Genomic DNA, 21,977 nt, shown 5'->3' with positions numbered 1-21,977 from the left:
TTTCCTTTATTACCCTTACTCCTTCAAGCCCATGAGCGGAAACTGCTACTTATTTATTTTATAGTTACTCATTCAGCTTCTAAATCTTAGATAAGCACCTTTGTACACTGTGTTTTATCTCTTTAACCATTTATTTTCCAAAAGGCAGGTGAGCAGTAACTGCGGCTCCGCGAGACCAGCCACTTGCCTCCCGACTTGTCTCAGTGGCTCATTCGGTTCTCCTAACAGCATAGAGGGAACGTCCTCTCTGACAGGGGTGCAGACAGGAAGACCTGGGACGTGTTCTGCAAAGAGGAGCGCACACCTGACTCTACACTTTTGGCAAAAGAGGAAAAAAAACGCAAAAAGCGACAGTAAGGAAAAACATGTTCAAAGTTCCCGAAGCCATTTCCAGTTACGAAGAAACGATGTGCCTAAAAGCACGTCGGGGAAGGCGCAAGAGAGGCTGAAATGTTTAGCCACGTGGCCTCGGAGGGAGGCGCGGTACTCACTGTCTGATGGCTTCTGTCGCAGTAACGCAGCCCAAAGTAGTCGATCTCTACCAGGTTTACGTGACGGAACACGTGGTCGAGGACAACGGAGCCTTTCGTTGACTTCTGCAAAAATAATCCAGTCTTAGTTTCTCCAACGAGGTGGGCCGCAGTCCCTACCAGCCTGTCCTCTATTAGCTGCACCCGCAGTTCCTTCGGTTCCGCCTCGATTACAAAGCAAAGTAGGGTTTCACATAAAGTGTATTAAAGAAATTCCCTTGAAAAATGATTTTTAAATTGCAGTGGGTTTTTAATTAACATAAGCCTTTTTTCTTAGGAGATTGTAAATTATCTTCAGGACAAATTTCTCTTAATAAAGACAATCTCTTATGTGAAGAGCATCTGATGGATTCCTTAAAACCCACTCACTGTGGTTAAAATACCACAGTTCTTTCGATTTAAAGACCAGTTTTCACCTACTGCTGTTACTCTCACAACTAACACAGCAGAGACGCAGAATTAAAATAACAATAGCTACGGCTTTTATTTTTAACCCGTAGATAAAAAGTGGCCGAAGTTAATGTCCTGAGAAGCCCTGGTGAAGAAATCCTACTTTATCTCCTGCACATAAGCACGGATACAAAGGGAACATCCCCCGGCTGCTGGCTGAGAGCCAATAGGTTAACTCCCAGTGACAGCATATTACCTGGCCGGGGGACTAGGGGTCGCACAGGTACAACTGGAGGGAGAGAAGGCCCGAGAAATCACACGTGGTGTCTGCGAAGCAGGCTTTCCACAGGGAGTCACCAACATGCACTTGCTCACCCCCGGAGAGTACCCGGCCCGGCACTGCTTCTAGAAAATTGATTTGAGACGTAAGGGCAATGTCTGGACTAAAGGCCTCATCATAACATGGCTAAGAGGTGATGGAAGCAGATGCTGGTGACAAATCCCAGAGGTGTTTGTGTTCTCTGCTCAGTCCCCGTGGTGAAACCTCATCGGGGTCTTCCTCACACTACACCAGACAATTCACAGAGGCCCCGCCACGACGGACCTCTGGTTTGGGACGCGCGCCCCTGAAGCAGCAGTGCCACGCACGGGACCTGTCTCTGTGCTCATGTCCTCCCGTGACGAGCCAGGTCCACGACTGGATGGGACAGCACTCTGAGGGTGCCACACTCCAGGTTACAGCGGGCGCTGCCAAGAAGGCCATTACGACGTGTGCCACAAAGGTCCATTTGCCCACCTTTGCCCAGACCGGGTCGAGCGACACTTCCTAGCTGAGTGAACGAGGAAGAGGGGAGAGGGTGACTTCTGACGTGCACTTTCCTGATACCCATCCGAGTGCCCCACCACCCACTTTCCAACCAGCTGCATCTCTGAGCCCTTGGCCAGGCAGTCTCTAACTTGGCGTCTATGACAAACTCTCCTAAGCACTTATGATACCTGTACTGGTTTTATTTTTTTAAGATTTATTTATTTATTTTAGAAAGAGAGCAAGTGGGAGGGGCAGAGGGAGAAGGGGAGAGAATCCCAAGCAGGCCCCATGCCCAGTGCAGAGCCAGAGGCGGGGCTCGGTCTCACCACCCTGAGATCCAGACCTGAGCTTAACCGACTGAGTCACCCAGGCACCCTTGTGTGACTTCATTTGGTGTCGTTAGCTCTTCATTCTATCTGTAAATTATTTTCGTGCTGAGATAAGGACCTAACTTTGTTTCCAAATGGATAGACATTTTACTGAAAAGGTCATCATTTCTCTTTTGATGTGATAAAAACTTCATCATCTACTAAATTAGCCCTTACTCTACCCCATGGATTATTCCTGAACCAATCCTCCAAGATTTGAATGATTCGGTTATAATGTAGTAGTGGTGGAAGGGGAGGTGGGCGGGGGTGGGGGTGACTGGGTGACGGGCACTGAGGTAGGCACTTGATGGGATGAGCCCTGGGTATTATTCTATATGTCGGCAAATTGAACACCAATAAAAAATAAATCTATAAAAATTTAAAAAAATGTAGTTTTGTTGGTATCCACCTTTCTTTCCTAAAACTGTCTTTGCAAATTCTTAGACAATTTCTCTATTAGAAGTTTAGAACCAGGTCGCTATTTTCTTAAGTTTTTATTTAAATTCCAGTATAATTAACATACAGTGTTATATTAGTTTCAGGTGCATAATACAGTGATCCAACGCTTGCAACACTGGGTGCTCATCACAACAGGTGCCCTCCTTCATCCCCATCACTTATTCCCCCCATCAGAGGTTACTGCCTGTGTTTAAGGTCTCAGATTTAGGTCTTTAATCCATTTTTAAATTATTTTTATGTGTGGTGTAAGAAAGTCATCCAGTTTCATTCTTCTGCATGTGGCTGTCCTGTTTTCCCAGTACCATTTGTTGAAGAGACTGTCTTTTTTCCATTGGATATTCTTTCCTACTTTATCAAATATTAATTGGCCATATAATTGTAGGTTTTTTCTGGGTTTTCTATCCTGTTCCACTGATCTATGTGTCTATGTGCCAGTACCATACTGCTTTTATTACTCCAGCTCTATAATATAACTTGAGGTCCAGAGTCGTAATGCTCCAGCTTTGCCCTGCTTTTTCAAGATTGCTTTGGCTATTTGGGGTCTTTTATGGTTCTTCCCCAGAGCCTTCAAACAAGCACTCAACCAACACCTTGATTTTAGCCTTCTGAAATTAAGCACAGAACACCCAGCCACGCTAACCTGGATTTCTGACCTACAGAATGGTGAGATAACAAATGGGGGTAGATTTCAGCTACCAATTTGTAGAAATTTGTTATGCAGCAACAGAAAACTAATAAAAGTTTATTCTTAGCTATTTTATAGTTTTATTGTTGTCACACTTTCCGATTTCCAATATATTAACAGCTAATTATTCCATATTGGTCTATTTCATAGCCATCATCCTAAACTTGTATCGGTGAGAAGAATTTGTCTGTGGAATCTTTTTAGATAACCACATTTTCTACAAATAGTAAGTTGTTCTAGTTCTTTCTTTTCCAAATTCCTCCTCCATATTTCTTCCTTTTTCTTACTGCATTAGCTGGGGCCTCAATAGGATGACTGGGATGACTGGTAGTTGTGAGAACAATAATCCCAATCTTCTTCCTGACTTTAATGCAACTGCTTCTAAAATTTCATCATTAAGTATACTGGCTGCTATGTATCCCTTGTATATACTCTTTATCAAATAGGAGGTTCCTTTTATTCCTACTTTCTAGGGTTTTGTTTTTGTTTTGTTTTATTCTGTTTTGATTTTTAATTAAGAATGGTTGATAATTTTATCAAGTCATTTATGGGAATCTGGAAAGACAATAAATCTTGTAATATCTATGAGTTACATTAAAATAATTTTTTTAAGATTTTATTTGTTCATGAGAGACACAGAGAGAGAGAGGCAGAGACACAGGCCAAGGGAGAAGCAGGCTCCACACAGGGAGCCTGACGTGGGACTCGATCCCGGGTCTCCAGGATCAGGCTCTGGGCTAAACCGCTGAGCCACCCAGGCTGCCCTAAAAGAATTTCTAATGTCAAATATTCTTCATAAAGAATTTTCCAGTTTAATTCTTTTGTTCTAGTTATGTAATATCAAACCTGTTCCCTATTTGGAAAGAAGCCTAATCATGTGAGTCTTGGTAGATGCAAGAAACAGACTCCATTCCACAACTTGCAGCAGCTGAGCCACAGCACATGACCTGGTTTCAGCCAAGGACTCTGATTTCTGAGCAACTGATGCAAAGACAGAGGAAAAGACTTGAGAATGCAATTCCCGACACTGGTTCCCACTGGTAGGGTGTCCATCGGCAGAGGCATGTGGAGATGAAATCAAGTGGGATAGACAGTAGTGACGACTGATTCCTAAGCCAGGTTTCCCAGCATTCTTGAGGTACTAAATAAAGGGAAGCAGCCAGGCAGTCCACCAGCTTCTCTTCCCTTGCCCCACAGGAGCACTGATTGTGTATATTTGGACCTAAGAGCCATGCCAGGGTCCTCAGTAAAAATCCTAAGAATACAGAAAACTGGGTCCAATGGTATACTAAAAATATCATGAAGACTAACAGTTTCTCGTAGGAATGGAAGTGCAACAGGCAGATCCCCTGGTTGCCAACAGTAGCAGTTGACGCTAAGTAGCCACGGGAGGAGTTCACTGCGAAGACCCTGGTTATCTCACAGCCTCCATGGGCCACCCTGATGGTCGCTTGGGTCTCCTCCTCCTGCCAATACAGCCCCAATCGGTAAGCATGGAGCCACCCTTCATCCATCGCCACCTCCCTCCTGTGATCCTCCTGCCCATATTTTGGGCTCCAGTCTTCACCTACAATTGTTTCCTATTTGCCTTTTGCCTCAGGAATTTATTTTTAAGATTTTATTTATCCATGAGTGACAGAGAGAGAGAGAGAGAGAGCGGCAAAGACACAGGCAGAGGGAGAAGCAGGCTCCATGCAGGGAGCCTGATGTGGGCCTCGATCCCAGGGCCCCAGGATCACACCCTGGGCTGCAGGCAGATGCTCAACCTCTGAGCCACCCAGGTGTCCCTGGGAATTTTTTTTTTAAACCACTTCTGGCTGACTGAGATCTGCCTTTTTTATCTTCCAGGCTGTTGTGGAAAATGCGTGCCTATCTTCCAAAATATTTCTGGAAGGCTGACATACGAGCTAGAGTTCCATCTCCGTCTAATCTCTCCTCCAGATCTGTCCTCCTATCCAGACGCAGACAGGAACAAATAGAGTAACTAGAGCAAGTAGAGCAGCACAACTCCACTGAATTCCTCTAACCCAAGCAGGGGGAAAAGGGCTTCATGCACAGAAGAGGAATGAATTGCCTTGAAATTTCAGCATTGAAATGGGGCAGAGTTTTTAGAAAAAAAATTATGTGTGTGTGCATATATATAAATACATAAATCAAGGCCATCTTCATGAAAAACACATTATGCCTATAATCCCACAAAAATGTTCGTTTCTTCATACATATAAATCTGTTTATAAAGCATAAATAATAGTCTACACATACCAAAGAAAGCTTGGAAAACCAGCTTAGCAGTTTGGGAAGTACACGGAAATAGCAGAAGTTTTGTGCACAGAAGGAATCACCATTTGCCAAAACCATCCCTCCAAAAATATCAGAACATAGTCTGTCAATCCTCTCTAACAGTTTTGTTTGTGCAGAATCTGGTGCTGAAACTTCTTTACGACAGTCACCCCTTAGCCCCTCGTTGTCCTCTACGGAGAACCCCCAGGGAAGCATGTAGGGCCACACAACGAGTCCAGAGCTGACCTATGAAGAAACGCCACTATCTCCTGATCCCCCCTGTATGTTGTGCAGCGACACACGAACCTGGGGCAGAGGCGGGTGGACCTCAGAAATACTACACTTCGGTCACCGCCTCCAGCACATGTGCACGTGAAGACCACCTCCCGTACTGTGACATGACGTGGGTCTAGCCATGAGCGCCAGCAGCCGATGGGGCGCCGGCCTAGGGGGTCCATGTCACCAGCTCCCATTTCTCCCAGTCCTGCCCTAACTGGCCACTGCCAATCACCCTGGCCCCAATTTGTATTCCATTATTTATGTCTCCTGCTCTTATGGGTAATTGTACTCTTCCCGTAGATTCTTCGCAGAGGTTGCCTGTGGCCTGTATTTTGCAGCTGAGACTGATGGCCTTCCGGTTCAGAAGAAACCATCCTTGAACAGAGAAGTTAACAGAGAACAGACGTGGGGGCCAAAGCAAGAGCTAGAACACTGGGCAGGGAGCGGGCCAACTGCAGGACTTATCTCTAGAAAAGGACACCACCACCCATGATGCGATGAAAGGGCCAGGAGATACGGATTGAGCACCCGTCCCATACCAGCAAGCGCTTAGGCCCCGGCAATGGGAGCAGCGCGCTAAGGAACGCCCGAGAACACGATGCGCCCAGAAGGTGATACAAAGCACGCCAGTGAGGGAAGTAGGTCCTCAACCAGTGGAACCTTGGGGAAGTCCTGGGGCTATGCAGTAACTAAGAAACTCCTAGGAAGTGGGACAAAGGAGGACTTGGTTATCAAGCTTTTTCACACATTTGATTGCATTCTACTTGCATTAAAATAGGCTTTAAAAGAAAAAGGATGCCAAGTGGGAACTAGTCATTACCTGCTTTTGTTCACAGAGGTAGCTGTTCCACAGACTCGGCTGATGTAGTGTGAGGCGTTAAGGAGGGAAAAGGTACAGAGCTGACCGGGGATGCGGTGTTGAGCGTCAATGTTGGTTTTTTTGTTTTTTTTTTTTAGATTTTATTTATTTATTAATGAGAGACAGAGAGAGAGAGACACAGACACAGGCCAAGGGAGAAGCAGGCTCCATGCAGGGAGCCCGACATGGGACTGGATCCGGGGTCTCCAGGATCACGCCCTGGGCTGAAGGCAGCGCTAAACTGATAGCCACCAGGGCTGCCCTATGGTGATAGATGAATAATTCACACTTTCCATCCACCCCAAAAAAGCTACTTTCAGCCTTTTTGACCTGACTTCTTCCCGAGCTCTCTGGGCAGGTAGCCCCAATCAGTAGAGACCAACATGTACCCTTGTGGAGGCTACACATCCCCAAAGTCCCTAAAACACTGAGCCATGGGGCTTCACTCCTATGTCAGATGGGTTAGTTTCATTTTAAGTTTAAGGAAATTTTTTTCTTCACTTTACACCTCTTTGAGTACTTGGCAAAAAGAAAAAGAAAAAGAAGCCAAGAACGGGATCGTGTTTAGCACCATCAGTTTTTTTTTTTCCTGATCATTTCTAGAAGTCTCTACCGAAATAAGAAACTCATCAAGATGCTACAAAGTAAGATAAAACTGCGATCACAGCACTCCGCAATGGGTCGGGGGACTTCCACAAAGATGAATAAATTCACAGCATGGGCTCAGGCACGTGATGGAGCTCGCCAAGCAAGACTCGAGAGAATGAGCTGAGCGGCAACACAGCTATCAAGAAAGGAAGCGGCTTGCCTGGAATCTCTCTCCTGCCCTGGCGTCCTCAAAACCCCGCTGAATCCTTCAAGATCCAGTTCAGATGTCACCACCCCCACGAAGCCCCTCTTTATCTCCTCCACCTTGGGCCTCTCCCTCCACCCAACCTCTCATGCTTGCCTGCCTCTGAGGCTTAAACTATTCTCTGCCTTTATTAAAGCTACTGCATGCTTCTCTTCACTTTCCTAATAATATTTAGACATTTTGAAAGCAGGGGCTGAGGACACACTCCCTTTCCACGCAGTTCAAGAACTTACGCATGGTAAGAACTCCCTAAAAATTCTTTGAATGACCAGTCGGAGCCAACAACCAAGAAGAGGGCCGGGAAGGGCTGGGGACGTGGTGGCCTGTGACTCCACCTCGGTCCTGTCCGTCATGAAGACTGCTATCTTCCTGACCAGTCACACCTACGAAGGCAAGAGATGGATGGATTCACTTATCCTGACCTCGTTGCTCAGCTAAGTCAAAGCTGCACGGTTTACTTTTAGTCAAACATTTGTTTCAGTGTCGTGTAATTCCAACAAACTCAATGGACTCCAAAGGCAGTGTAAGAAGGAAGTCTTAGATTTGAAATTTATAAGCGATGGCAAAATAAAGGGGCCCTGTTTACACTTTTATATAGAAATCTTATACAGAAATATATATTTTTCTTTATGCAATAAAATAAATATGATAGGTTTTTTGTTTTTCTATCATAAGGAAGTCGAAAGAGATTGGATAGGAGGCAGAGAACGAAGAAAATGAAGAAAAGATGGACCTGGCTTTTTCCAACTCCATTCGGGAAAAAATTCACTTACTCTTACAAGATATTAACTTAGTTTTCAAATGAGAGTAAATGCCTGTGACATATTTCTGGATTGTGGGTTAGATGCCACTTAAATCTCAGCAAATAGAGACAGATTACTTTTATTACTGACACACCAGCAGCATCCTGGAAAGAACAGAGCTACCAGAGGCTTAAAATCTTGAGAAAGACTCCCAAACAGGACATGTTTCCTTGGAAAATACCATGAGTGAGGCTTTCAGCCAGAACAAAGAATTCTTCCAATGAGTAATAACACCTTTGCAGATTAACATGACATTACAAACCAGAAGGGCAGGTTTTTACCAGCTGCACAGAACGATAACTACTGCATTTCAGGCAGTTTGCTCATTCACAAAGGAGAAATGAACCCTTTAAAAAATTCTTTAATGTTACGCCTTTAGAAATGCACTATATTCTTATTTAGTGTTTTTAACATAACATGTTCCAGGTTCTGCGGGAAAACATAAACCAAGTTACTGTTCTTAGCTTTTTTTTTTTTTTTTTTTTTTTCCAGTTCAGGCCTGTTAGGATAAGGTAAAGTGGGAGCATGGGGGAGAGACCCTCAGGCACCGCTATACCTGCTTCTCAGACCAAAGACTGTTAACCCCCATCTGACGGGTTTTGACTAAGAGTCACCTTTACCCTGTAAGTGACGAATCTAGAAGGAAAAATCCCTTTTAGTCATTTAAAAGTAAAATGTTTAGAGACGCCCGGACGGCTCTGCAGTGGGGCGCCTGCCTTCAGCCCAGGGCATGACCCCGGGGTCCCCGGATCGAGTCCTGTGTTGGGCCCCCTGCGTGGGGCCTGCTTCTCCCTCGGTCTGTGTCCCTGCCTCTCTCTGTGTGTCGCTCATGGATAAATAAAAGAATAAAATCTTTTTTGAAAAAAAAAAGTAAAATGTCTGTTCCTTAAGGTGCTACGTCTGTTTTCCACACATCCAAGTTTGTCGGCGGCGCTCACCGCTCTGGGGCGGCCCACGGCCTAGGGCCCTGTGCACCGGGGAGCCCGCGGCCTGGGGCAGGGCTGCATGTGCCCCCTCCCCACCCCCGGCTGCCTGAGGCCTCCGTCCTCCCCTCGCCGCCTCTCTGGACGGCCTCCCTCCCCGGAAGCACAGCCCATGGAGCCCGGGCCCTGTCGCCTCCTGCTCCGGCCCGAGACCCCACGGGGGGGGGGGGGGGGGGTGAGCTGGCGGGGGCAGCATCCTCAGCAGGAGCCTGGCCGCTCTGGCCCAGCGCCCGCCCCACTGCCAGCCCCTCTCCCACTCCCCCCCTCGTCCTCAAGCGCAGCAGAGGCGGGAGGGTGGCCGCACCGGCCGGCATGTCCTGGTGTCACCTCGTCCACCCCTGGAGGGCTCAGTGAACGCGGCGTGTTTATCCCCATTTTACAGACGGGCCGCAGGGGAAGGCGCTTCGGCACCCAAGCTGGCCCCCCACACCGCCAGCCCCGGCGCGGGGCTACCTGGGGAAGGCAGGGCCCAGCCCACAGAGCAGAGCCAAGGCCCGGCTCCCTGGCTTCCACCACCGGCGCCTCGGCCGGGCTCCGGGCCGTGCTCCAGGAGCAGGGCTGAAACTGAACTCCCCTCAGTTACTTATCATTTCTCTCTCACCCAAGCATAGAGTTTTCCAGAGGCTGCGTGGCGTACGAGCTCACGACACACAATGCACGAGGCAGATGTGCCCATCAGCCATTTTCTATTAACTGAGTCCTAAAGAAATTTGCAAAAAATGTAAGAATAATGTCCCTCTCCTTATCGGAAATTGTATTATTTTGGGAAATACAACTATCTTTATAAAAATATTTATATTGGCATGTAATGGGAATCTATAAAATGAATTAGTTTAGTTGTTGTTTTTTTTAATTTCTCAGTTTTAACTTCTGGTACCCTCACAGCCAAAAGTTCTGTAAGGTCCTCAGGAATTCTTTTTATTTTTTATTTTTTATTTTTTTAAGATTTATTTGAGAGAGAGACAGGACAAGAATGCATGCACAAGGAGAGGGAGAAGGAAATAATCTCAAGCAGACACCCCACTATGCACAGAGCCAGAATCAGGTCTCGATCCCACAACCCAAGAGCACAACCTGAGCCAAAATCAGGAGTCAGACACTTAACTGACAGCCACCAAAAGCCTTGGTCGTAATTCTAAGGCACATGAGGAAATCCTGAGACAGAAAAAGCCCGAGAACTGTTCTCCTATCCCAACGAGGGTGCATTCTTGATGACACGTACTGCAAAATAGATTCTCCTTGATTCTCATGTATTTGGGGAGACACGTGAACCTTCCTCATTTTATAGAGGAGGATACTGGGGCCCACGAGGTGAGAGAGCTGCCCACAGGTCAAGGGCTAGCTACCTGAAGTTCTAGGAATAGAACCGATGCCACTCACTGTCCTCGAACAAACATCTACTACCTCTGCCTCTTACAGATCTTGTCAACGGTTCACAAAAATCTTGTTAGTAACAAAACACAACCAAAAGAAGAAAAACAAGCCATCCACAAGGAAGCTCAGAGACCAAATAATAGAAAGCAGCATTCTCTGCCGACAAAAATCAGAATTTCCAGACTAGGGAGCTATTTTCAAAACTAATATAAAGCAGACTTCTTAGTTTCATCCAATTTGCATTAAACAATTAAGTCCAAGAAATAGATATGCCTATAACACAACTCAAAATTTTATATTTCTCCTGTATGGCTCGAACGTCTTCTAAGGGTCTTCAATTCATGAATGTTATGAATCTCAAAAATTAATCTTTCTAAATGCACTATGGTATTCTGAATTAGATTCTGGACGGAAAAGAGAACATCAGTGGAAAAACTTGAAATCCAAAAAATAATCTATGGTTTACTTACTGGTATTATGTACAGTGAATTGACCGTATTATTTCCTGGTTTTAATAAATACAACATGACTATATAAATGTCAACATCAAGGGATACTGAGTGAAGGGTATTCAGGAACTCTCTTACTCTTTGCAATTCTTCTTTAAATCTGATTTGAAATTTAACCTTTGAGCTAAAAAAATCTCATAGGTAATGAGAGACCCAGAAAGTGAACAGAAACTCTATCAATCCATTCTATTCATTACGGATCAGAGTAAGATAAGCAGTGAAACCTCGGGCAATATAAGACATTTCACAACCTAAGACTTGTTTTTTCTGTAACAAAAAGGAAAAATGGGTTATATATTTTCAAACTGAAATCCTTATGAGGGCAGCCCCGGTGGCCCAGCGGTTTAGCGCCGCCTTCGGCCCAGGGCCTGATCCTGGAGATCCGGGATCGAGTCCCGCGTCGGGCTCCCTGCATGGAGCCTGCTTCTCCCTCTGCCTGTGTCTCTGCCTCTCCCTCCCTCTCTCTCATGAATAAATAAATCCTTAAAAAAAAAAAAAAAAAGAAATCCTTGTGAAATCATTAACAACTTTAGGACGTTTAAGCGATCATCTTTAACCTCTTGAACCTTATAGAGCAGGACACGTGTTAAGCCAAAGATCTATGTTTAGAAATATATAACCCCTTAAGATATAATATTTAAACTTTAATTTGAATGATGAAAAGCTGATTCCAAAATTTTAAATGTACTATATTTTTTATTATTATTATTATTTTAAGTAGGCTCCACACCCAGCTTGGAGCCCAGTATAGGGCTTGAACCCATGACCTTGAGATGGAGACCTGAGCTGAGATCAGGAGTCGGATGCTTAACCAACTGAGCAGCCAATCACCCAAGCACCTCTGTACTATATATTATTAACAATTATAAACAACTAAAAACAATCGATATCCTATTTTGGTTAGAATCTTTAGGTTTTGCTGGATTTTTCTTAATATTTTATATATCTCTTTGAGAGAGAGCGCAAGCATGGGGGGGAGGGAGCCGACCCCTTGGTGAACGGAGGGCCCGACACTGGGCTCCATCCCAGGACCCCGAGGTCATGACTTAAGCTGACAGCAGATGCTTAGCTGACTGAGCCACCCAGGTGCCCCCAGAAGGTTTAGGTCTTAAAAATCTGCACACCTCAAACTCAGTTTAGTTTTTTGTTTGTTTGTTTCAAACTCCTTTTTTTTCCCAGGCATGGGGCAGTGAAGACCGCGGCCAACTTGTTGACTCTCTTCCCATCAAGAGGTGGGTCTAATTCTCCTCCTTGATTCTGGCCTCGCCTATGGCCGCTTCCCCCGATACGGCGGTCGTCCGAGCACTGCTAAGCCAGTTCCAAGGTAGCTTTTAAAACAACTGTCTGCTTCCTTGATGGTGTCTTGGAACCCTCGAGCGACATGAAAGAAGCCAAACCACCCAGCTCAAGAGACCATCCGGAGAAAACCTGAGACTAAGAAGGAATGGGGCTCAGCTGGGCCCACCCTCCAGTGTCCTGCCAAGACATCCCAAACAGCACAGCTGCACCATCAATACCAACAAGTGTCCCCAGGCAGCACCACATGGAGAAACCTCATGCAGCTGAGCCCTGCTCCATGTCTGGACCTACGTGCTTTGCATAATACATAATACAGTGGGTGTCCTGTCAAGCCGCTTGAGTTTGGGCAGTTTGTCATGCACCTGAACAACCACAGACACCCAGACAATGGTCAGACTCAGTTCTCAGCCTGGAAACACAGACTTCCGTGAAGATTAGGCAGAGCTTGCCCCCAACACGCTTCATTACTTCTTGTCTGTCGCCGCACACACCTTAGGCAACACAAGGGTTAGATGGGAAAGCTGCAACAGCTCCTGGTTAGGGAGCCCTGCGTGCCCAACCTCCCTGCACTGGAGCCCCCCTGGCACCTCCATCCCGGGCAGACCTCAAAGCCTGTCCCCGCGGATCACGGCACTAGCCTGTTATCTGGGACTCTTAGGAGTCTCCATTGTGAACATAATAAATATTTGGTTTCCTTAACTAGGAATTCCCATTTGTTACTGATGTTTCTTCCTCCCGAGTGGGGCTCCCGTTGGATAAGACAGAGCCCACGTTCCCAGACTCCTGTAGCGTCTCAATACATTATCATCATCAAGTCCTCATTTTGCTAGAATTTTTTGCAGGATTGGGAAGAGGAATTTTTTTTTATCTTGCACAATATCCACCCATATAATACAAAAACGCTTCCATTTGTGAAAAATGGAATTTTAAGAGTAAAGTGCTGGGAAATAAAAACTCCCGTACACCACACATGATACGGGCAATACAGGTCTCTGCACACACGCACACTCCCTTGTAGGGCCGCCCGCCAAGGGCCCGGGAGCAGAGGCACCTCGGTGCCGAGGACCGCAGCGCCCACACCGTTGGTTTCCAGACACCATTACCTGCCCCCTCCTTAGAAAACAGATGAATATGAGGCTGAGACAGGAAGGTCAAGAGCCCAAAATAATTTTTTTGTACAGAAAAGGGGAAAAGAGTTCTCCAAGAATGAGGGGAACCTTTCAAAAGAACACAGGAGCTAACTTGGGGGGACTCCAGTCAAACCTTGGGAAGGTGAGCGACAAAGGAAGGGAAGGGCAGGATCACACCCCCGGGGTGATTCTAATATACGAACATGTTCACAGATACACAAATCAAGAAGTAGCAGAGAGAGGCCGTCCCTACGGTGAAGTGCCGACCCACCGGCGGGGAACAGGGGCCATGGCCTGCGCTCTGCCCGCAACGCTTCTTTCAGTTCACGATTATTTCTGAATAAATGGTTCAAGAGAAGGTCTCTCCCTCTGCCATCCGGGGACCCCAAAGTTCCCGGCCTGTCCACCCCCAAAGCTCCTCGGTCCCACAGCGGCTTCCTCCCGTCTGCTCGGCCCTCGGTCTCTTCTTGGGTCGCTGTGGGGCTTTCAAGGGGCGAGGTCCCGGGGTGACCCCGAATGCCTCGCTGGAGCCGCTCCCGTGTTCCCGACCGTCCCTGCTCTTCCTTGTCACAGGTCCTTCACGCCCAAGATCAGGGTCCCCTGGCCTCTGCCGGGCCTCGGGGCCTCGAGCAAGCTGAGGTGTGTCCCGCAGGGCACTGGCACCGCAGGGGCGGGGGGCAATAGGCCACCTGGTGCCGGGCAAGGCGGGCTGGGGATGCGGGGAACCCCGGGCGGAGGCGCAGAGCCTGGGGACCCAAGCCCAGGGCGGTCCCTGCCCCGCTTCCTGTCCCGCCTTCCCTGCAAGAGCCCGGCGCCCCCCTGGCACCTCAGAGAGGGGATACCCCCCAGGAACCCTCGGGTCCACAACCCGTTGAGCCACAGGAATAAAAGAAAAGCAGAGGATGCTCTTAGGGAACCTCAGTCTACAATAACGGCCTAAATCACTACTTTGTTTTGTAAAAAAAAAATGACGATACTGGCAATCCACAGCATCCAGCCCAGGCTCGGCCCTGAATTAGCAGTACAGCCTCCGGGGTGACCTTCAGCCCTTCCAGGGTTGCCCGCTCGGACTTCTGCTTCAAGTTACAGCTTTGGGGAGCACTTCTACGGCTCGAACGCACCACAGATACAGCACTGCTTGGCGGGGCGGGGTGGGGGGTAGCTGTTTCTCAAAATAAAAAGAGCTTCTCGAAATATAACACCAACTATTAAAATAACAGCATAGCAAGTTGCTAAAAATTTGCTGAAGTTCCAGCGCCAAGGGGTTTTCAACTGACACAAAATAAAAATTATCTTTTTTTCTTTCGCCAGGTAAAGCAGCCCAAGGTATGGCTATAACATAAACACTCAGCTTCCCGACTTTAAAATTACGTGATTTTTGATGAAATTAATTTGGAGGTAATTTCGAGTTTAGAAGATCAAGTGAGGCTTTGTTAGTATTTTCATTATAGGGGTGCCCGGGCGGCTCAGAGGTTGAGCGTCTCCCTTTGGCCCAGGGCGTGACCCCGGGGTCCTGGGATCAAGTCCCGCATCGGGCTTCCTGCAGGGAGCCTGCTTCTCCCTCTCTTTCTGTGTCTCTCATGAATAAATAAATAAAATCTTTAAAACACACACACACAAAAAGGCTTCCTAAGACCAAGTAACATGACTTCTAAAATCAAAATTTCAGGGCCCCTGGGTGGCTCAGTTGGTCGAGCAGCTGCCTCAGGCTCAGGCCATGATCCAGGGCCCTGGGATCTGAGCCCCATGTCAGGCACCGCGCTCAGGAATCTCCCGCAGCTTGTGCTCTCTCTGGCTCTCACTCTCTCTCAAACGAATAAATAAAAATCTTTTTCAAAAATTAAAGTTCCAATGGACAAAATGGAAAAGGCACGGCCATCACTAAGAACCTTCAGTGTCAAAACAAACAAACACACAAACAAACAAACAAAAAAACCTTCAGTGTCCTCAAAGATCCAACATTGCAAGCAAGAGTGTGAGACATGGAAGACATAATTGGAAGACAGGACACGCAGAAAACAGGTATTCCCGGGGAAGAAACAGTAACGGATGGAGAAGAAATAATTAGAAGGGAGAGAGGCGGAGATCAAAACAAAAGAAACCTCCCTGAGCTGAAAGAAGGGCCGAGGGCTCCCAAGCAAGCTCAGACAACACTAACAAGGCAACAAAAGGCACGTGCCCAGGCTTGTGAACTCCTGAAGCTGAGAAGGAAATTCACCTGCAACCACATACCCTGGTGCGTGCGTTACCGTGATTCACCATTTCAACAAACTCCAACCCAGGAAGGTGGAAGTTTCCCAAAATCTTACTGTTTGTTTCCAGAACTTTCCAAAACCCCGTCCATCTGATAAACAGCTCAACTGCTCTTCATTTGAGTCAACACTCCTTCCTCAGCCTACCAGGCTTAGGTCACCTCACCCAACATCTTGTCTGGTTCCATGTCCTTGCGCTGAACCACCTGTCACCGAACCCTAATAAACCCTATCCATTCCCCATCTCTGTCCTCCCTCGTCTGAAGCGTGCAAGGTCATTATTGCTGCAGCAAACAGTCGAGGTGGCTTGGCCTTGCCTACACGTCATCCTGCAGTCTCGGCAGAGCCAGCGGAGATCCTGCAGATTATAGTCATTCCAGCAAGTTGAACAGAGGACGGACGAAGAAAAATCAGATTAGCACCAGACACCCTGTGGGCAACGCCATAGCCTAGGACAGTCAAACAGGCTCTACGGACAGAAAAAGCCCGACCACCGCGCTCTTCGCCTGTCCTGGAAGACAGAGACCGTTTTCTGAGCATCCGGGGGCTACGAGATTACCAAACCAATAGGCCCGACCCCAGGAAATCTTGGGAAACGTGCTCCACCTAAATGGAGAGCTCGCGACACGGAAAACAAAGGGGGGAAGCAGATGTAACAGGATGAAGTTAACATGCCCAGGAACTTACAGTTTGTCATTGCAATGTTCATTAAAACAGCTACAGGGAAAAAGCAAAACGAAACAAAAAACGATCAAGAAAAAAAGAAAAAAATTCCGACCTGTCTCAGTAAAATCCAAGGTGAGGAAATACTATTTTAACCTGTAAATGTTGATCTAGGATGTTTGATGATTGCTGCTCTGGGAAGATCAGGTGAGAAAGGAACCGCAAGCAGGACGGAAAGGCGAGGACCTCCGGGCTCGTGAGGAGAGGGGTAGAGACACGAGACCACGTAGGCAAACAGAGGGACGGATGATGAGACGTGAGGAACAGCGGGGTAACGGGCGGTGGAGGAGCAGTGGCAGTGCTCCCGGAAAGCGCCTGGCCCCGCCCGCAGGGCCTTCAACAGCAGAGCTCCTGAGTACGGGAAGGTCATCCACCAGGTGACAAACTGGGCGACAAGAGGATAAGAAGTGTTGGATACACGTGCTGAGTGGACCCGATGCCTAGAAGGAATTTCACTTAAATTTCACAAAAGCAAACTAGTGACTTAAATGGCTCATGAGGAATTATGAACTTTTTTCTTTATGCATCTCTGGTTTTCTGGCTTTAAAAAAATTTATTTATTTATTCATGAGAGACCCCGAGAGAGAGGCCAAGACACAGGCAGAGGGAGAAGCAGGCTCCATGCAGGGAGCCCGATGTGGGACTTGATCCCAGGACCCTGGGGTGACGCCCTGAGCTAAAGGCAGATGCTTAGCCGCTGAGCCACCCAGGTGCCCCTTCTGGGTGTTTTTGTTGTCATTTTTACTTAGTACAACAGCATGTTTTGCTTTGGTGACCTCAAATTTCGAAATTTCAGATTTTTCAATTTCTTGAACATCTAGAACAAGAAAAGAAGCGGGGGCAGGGAGGCCTCTGGCGGCAGGAGAGCAGCACGGGGTGGTGTCCAGAGGCAGCTGGAGAGGCGCCGGGGACCAGGGTTCAGGTCGCTCTGCTCCTGACACCCCTGTGACCTCAGGCAAGCTGCTGAGCCCCTCAGGGCCCCTCCAAGCGGACGCCCAAACTGAGGGCAGCATGCAGCTGCACCCAGGCCTCGGGGAACCTCCCCGCGCACCTCTACCGGCAAGCCCCTCCGGGATCTGGCCCTCCTGAGGGCACGCCTCACCCCGCACCCGGGAGGGATCCCCCCGAGTCCCCAAGATGACAGCGGGCCTCCACGTGGCCACCACACCCTGCCGCTCAGCGGAGCCCTGTCGTCAAGCAGGCCCTCCTGGTTCGTAGGAAAGGCAACGGCCACCCTCGCCTCGGGTGCCACTGGCCGTGCCGTCGTCCAGAGATAATTTTAGGAATTTCTTTTCACCTCAAATTTCTGAAAGCACAAAGGGAACAATCACTCACCAACGGCTGCAGCCGTGCACGCCCCGGAACTCCCCATTCGTCCGCGGAGGGGTCCTGGCCCCGCGCCCGCGGCCTCCTGGCCTCCCCCGGGCTCGGCACCCTGGCCCTGTGCAAAGGCTGGAGCTCCGCTCACGCCAGCCAGCTCCCCGTCTCCAGGCCGACTTCGTCATTCCCTCCCCTGCTCCCCAGGTTCAAGGCTCTGCCAGGTGGATGACCCACGCTGCCTCCACGCCTGCACCGTTCTGCGAAAACCTCAGCAGCAGTCACGGGTCGTGGTTAGGACCCGGGCTGGAATTTTTAGAAAAGCCTTCCTTAAAGGAAAGAAAGTCCGTTTCATTCTGGAACCAACGAGACTTTTTATAAAGAAAGGACTCTGCATGTCGAGGGTCAACGACTCTGCGCGTGGACAGTTTTCTAAAGCTACTTCTCAAGATGAACCGTCCAAACTACAGAGCTGCTCAGCAAGACATTCTTTCTGTCAGAGCAGGGACCGCACACATCAGACGTCGGTCGTAAACGGAAGCACCTTGACCCCAGCAAGTGGCCAGCACTCGGCCGAGAAACGGAGAGCGAGGGCGGGTGGGCCGGGCGCCGGGCTGGCAGTGGGGCCCGGCTGGCCTGCTCACCGCGGTGCACGGCTGTCACGTGCCATCTGCGTTAGCCATCTGTTTTGTGTTTGGCTCATATCCTCATTTTATTTCTGAAATTTGGGCAACTTACAGTCCTTTAAAAAGGTGTTAGAAATTAGGAGGGAAAGATTATTAAAATAATAAAAAAAATTAAAATAATCCCCACTTAACAGTTTGACTTTCCCAAAGAAATGATATAAGGAATAAAGAGGGGATCCCTGGGTGGCTCAGCGGTTGAGCATCTGCCTTTGGCTCAGGGCGTGATCCTGGAGACCCGGGATCGAGTCCCACGTCGGGCTCCCTGCGTGGAGCCTGCTTCTCCCTCTGCCTGTGTCTCTGCCTCTCTCTCTGAGTCTCTCATGAATAAACAAATAAAATCTTAAAAAAAAAAAAAAAAAAGGAATAAAGAGCTGTAGTCCGGGGTGGAAAAGGGCTGTGTATCTGATGACCATTTGTTAATGATTATCTCTAAACTCATTTAAAAAAAAAAAAAAAAAGGAAGTGACTTTGGTTATTGCTATGCAAAGAACGAAATAGATCTAACCTAAGCAATTTGCCCCAGAACAGATCCCACCATCCCAGTCTCCCACCTGCTGGATGTTCGGGAAGCAAGCGGACTTGAAATGCCTTTGGTTAACACTCTAAGGAATCCGTTCTCCTCAAATTGAAGAAAAAAAAAGAAAAGAAAAATCAAATTTTAATCAAACGATATTATAATATTAACCTTTTTCTTGAAATTTTAATACTCCTTGATCCTCAAGTAGCAACGCACTTAAGAAAAATTTACTAATTTTTTAGTAATTTTCTAATTCCTTGGATTCTTTTTTTGGGGGGGAGGGTGAAATAGTTAACACATTAGAACGAAACACACACACACACAAAAAAAATAAATGCAGTAAGTACTAAGATAAAAAAAAAAAGAAGGAAACGCAAATGTAGTAGAGGCGATTTATCACCTACAGTCACACAATGAATTATTTTTTTCATGTCAATCACTAGTTCCTACAGCACAGATTTTAAAGGCTGATTTTTCTGTGGCGCTTACGAAAACAGCCCATCCAGTCTCTCCATTCTAAAGGGTGTTAAACCAGAATGTTCAGTGAAATGCTGACAAAAGCCAAGAGGCGCGGTCATTGTCTCCAAACAACGTGGGAAATGTGCCTTAATCAGCTGCCGCCATCCGAGAGCTCGGGGCCCACGCGGGAGCCACAGGCACGGTCCGCCACCGCGCCCCGGAAACACCCCGAAGGGACATGTGCCGCAAACACAAAATACAAAACACAGGCTTGAGGGCGGAACAGAGTCACGGTTACCCGGATACACGCTGAAATATCTTAGATACACTGGATTCAATAAAATATGTCGTTAAGATTCATTCCACTCCTTTTGAACGCGGCCATGGAGAGTCACATGTGTGGCTCGTATTACGTCTTCATGGACGGCACCTCCCGAAGTGTCTCCGGAGGACGGCGCACAGGTGCCGGGCGTGGGCCCCGGGCCCAGCTCTCTGGTGCGGGCCCTCCCCACCTGCTGCTGACCCCGTGCCAAGCCCGCCCAGTGACTGGCCCCCCAGTCCTCGTCCGGCCTGCAGAGCCCAGACGCCGAGGCGTCTGTCAAGGAGGACCCGGAGCCTGCACCTCCTGCCTCAGGGTTCGTGCAGCAGCACCAGGCCCCGTGCTGACTGCATCTGGCCGTGGCCCCAGGACACGCCTCTTGCCCCAGGGGCGGCCCCGCAACACGGCCCCTCCATGCAGCGCAGGGAGACCATGGGGGCACTGAGCACCCGAGCAAGCCTCGCCCGCTGGGGGGCCTCTCCCCACCCCCACCCACCCACAGTCAGTGGCCCCAGGTCACTGCGGCAGCAGAGGGAGGCAGCCCTCCGGGCCCCCCTCCACCGAGGCCACCAGCGAGTCTGCTGAATTGTGGTCGCTCTCGGTTTCCTCATCTGCAAAATGCATCCAGGATTCCTCCCAACATGCACAGGCCGGCTCGCGAGAGCAAGTCACAGCCACCGGAGCCCCCGGGACGAGCCCTCGGGACGCACACAGCAGCACACGTGGGGGGGGGGGGGTGCCCTCGGGGCCCCCTGAGCTGCCCAGGCTCTGCGACGCTGAACAGCAAAGGTACCTCATGATACATTCACTAAATTACTTTTGAGGGGAAAAAATAAGTAGATATAGAGCTCATTATTATTTTATTTTATTTTTATTTTTTAGAGCTCATTTTTTTCAATCCAAAAAAAACCCCACAGCTCACATCCCGGCTGCGTGAGCTCCGTGCTGAGCGTTGCTCTCCCTTCTGAACAGGCTCAGATTCGAGGGGAACAACCACGTGACGGGGCAGGAAGCCGTGGCAGGACAGGACCAGCCCAATGCCTCAACCACAGTTAAAGAGAGCGAGCACCCACGCGTGAACCCGAGCGCCCACCCGCCTCCGTGTGTGCTTCGACCCGCTGTCTACACTCTCCGGGTCTAGTGCGGAGGCGGAGAGCGGGAGACCTCCTAAGCCACGGAGGGAATGCAGGCTGCACGGCCACGTGGAGGGCGGCGCGGGCTCCTCGGGAAGCCAAGACGGCAGCTACCCTGCGGCCGGCAGGTGCACCGCGGGGCTTTATCCAAGGGACACAGACACAGCCACTCTACGGGGCACCGGAGCAGCAAGGCCCATGGCAGCTAGGCCACAGGACGAGCCCGGACGTCGCCGACTGTGAGCGGACGGAGAAGAGGTGGTCCGTACGCGACGCAATACCCCTCGGCCACGTCCAGCCCCCAAGGACCAAGAATCAACAGGAAAGGGTGGACCTGGTAAAGATTTACATGCAGAAAATATCACCACTACCATTCTCATTTTGGGGACCCTATCAATCTAATCAAAACAAATGAGAAATATGAGGAAAAAAAATCACTTGAGCAGGGTTAGGTGCTTGTAGACTTTAACCCATTAACTCAGGGCTGGAGCCAGGATACGAGCGTCCCTGTCCCCATGCCCCGGGCCAGGCACCGAGGCGGCCGCTCCTCCACACATGGACAGGCAGGTGGAGCCTGTTTCACACCGCGTCCCCTGCCCGGATTTTCTATCGTTCCTGACACTGTCCAGGAATCACAGACCACGTAGGTGAGCAGCCACGACCGAACAGCACTGCGCGAGGACCATCTCGGTGGACATCTGGACCCACTGCCATGGCTATGACCATGACCATAACCCCGACCCCGTGACCCCATGGCCCGACCGTGACCCTGACCCCTGACCTTGACCCTGACTGTGACCCTGACCCCAACCATGACCCTGACCATGACCCCGACCCCCAACCATGACCCTGTGACCCTGACCCCGACCATGACCCTGTCTGTGACCCCGACCGTGACCCACCCCTCACCTGGCTCTCCACCTCTGTCCTCTGAGGCTAGAAGTGCGGTCACACCAACTCTC

General features: G+C 48.9%; 1 protein-coding gene across 2 annotated transcripts in view; it reads right to left on the bottom strand.

The window, feature by feature from the left end:
* Positions 1-21,977, bottom strand: part of EPB41L4A (erythrocyte membrane protein band 4.1 like 4A) — a 177,794-nt gene that overhangs the window by 105,198 nt on the left and 50,619 nt on the right. The window contains exon 2 of one of the 2 annotated variants that reach the window (XM_041753859.1): positions 492-596. The exons of the other annotated variant lie outside the window; for it this stretch is intronic. Within the exon in view, the coding sequence (XP_041609793.1) occupies positions 492-596 (105 nt within the window). The remainder of the gene's footprint in view (positions 1-491; positions 597-21,977) is intronic. 2 annotated transcript variants of the gene reach the window in all.

This window comes from Vulpes lagopus, chromosome 4 (genome assembly GCF_018345385.1).
Source record: "Vulpes lagopus strain Blue_001 chromosome 4, ASM1834538v1, whole genome shotgun sequence".
NCBI lineage: Eukaryota > Metazoa > Chordata > Mammalia > Carnivora > Canidae > Vulpes > Vulpes lagopus.
The sequence above is the reverse complement of the archived record's forward strand: the minus strand, read 5'-3'. Positions and strand labels throughout refer to the sequence as shown.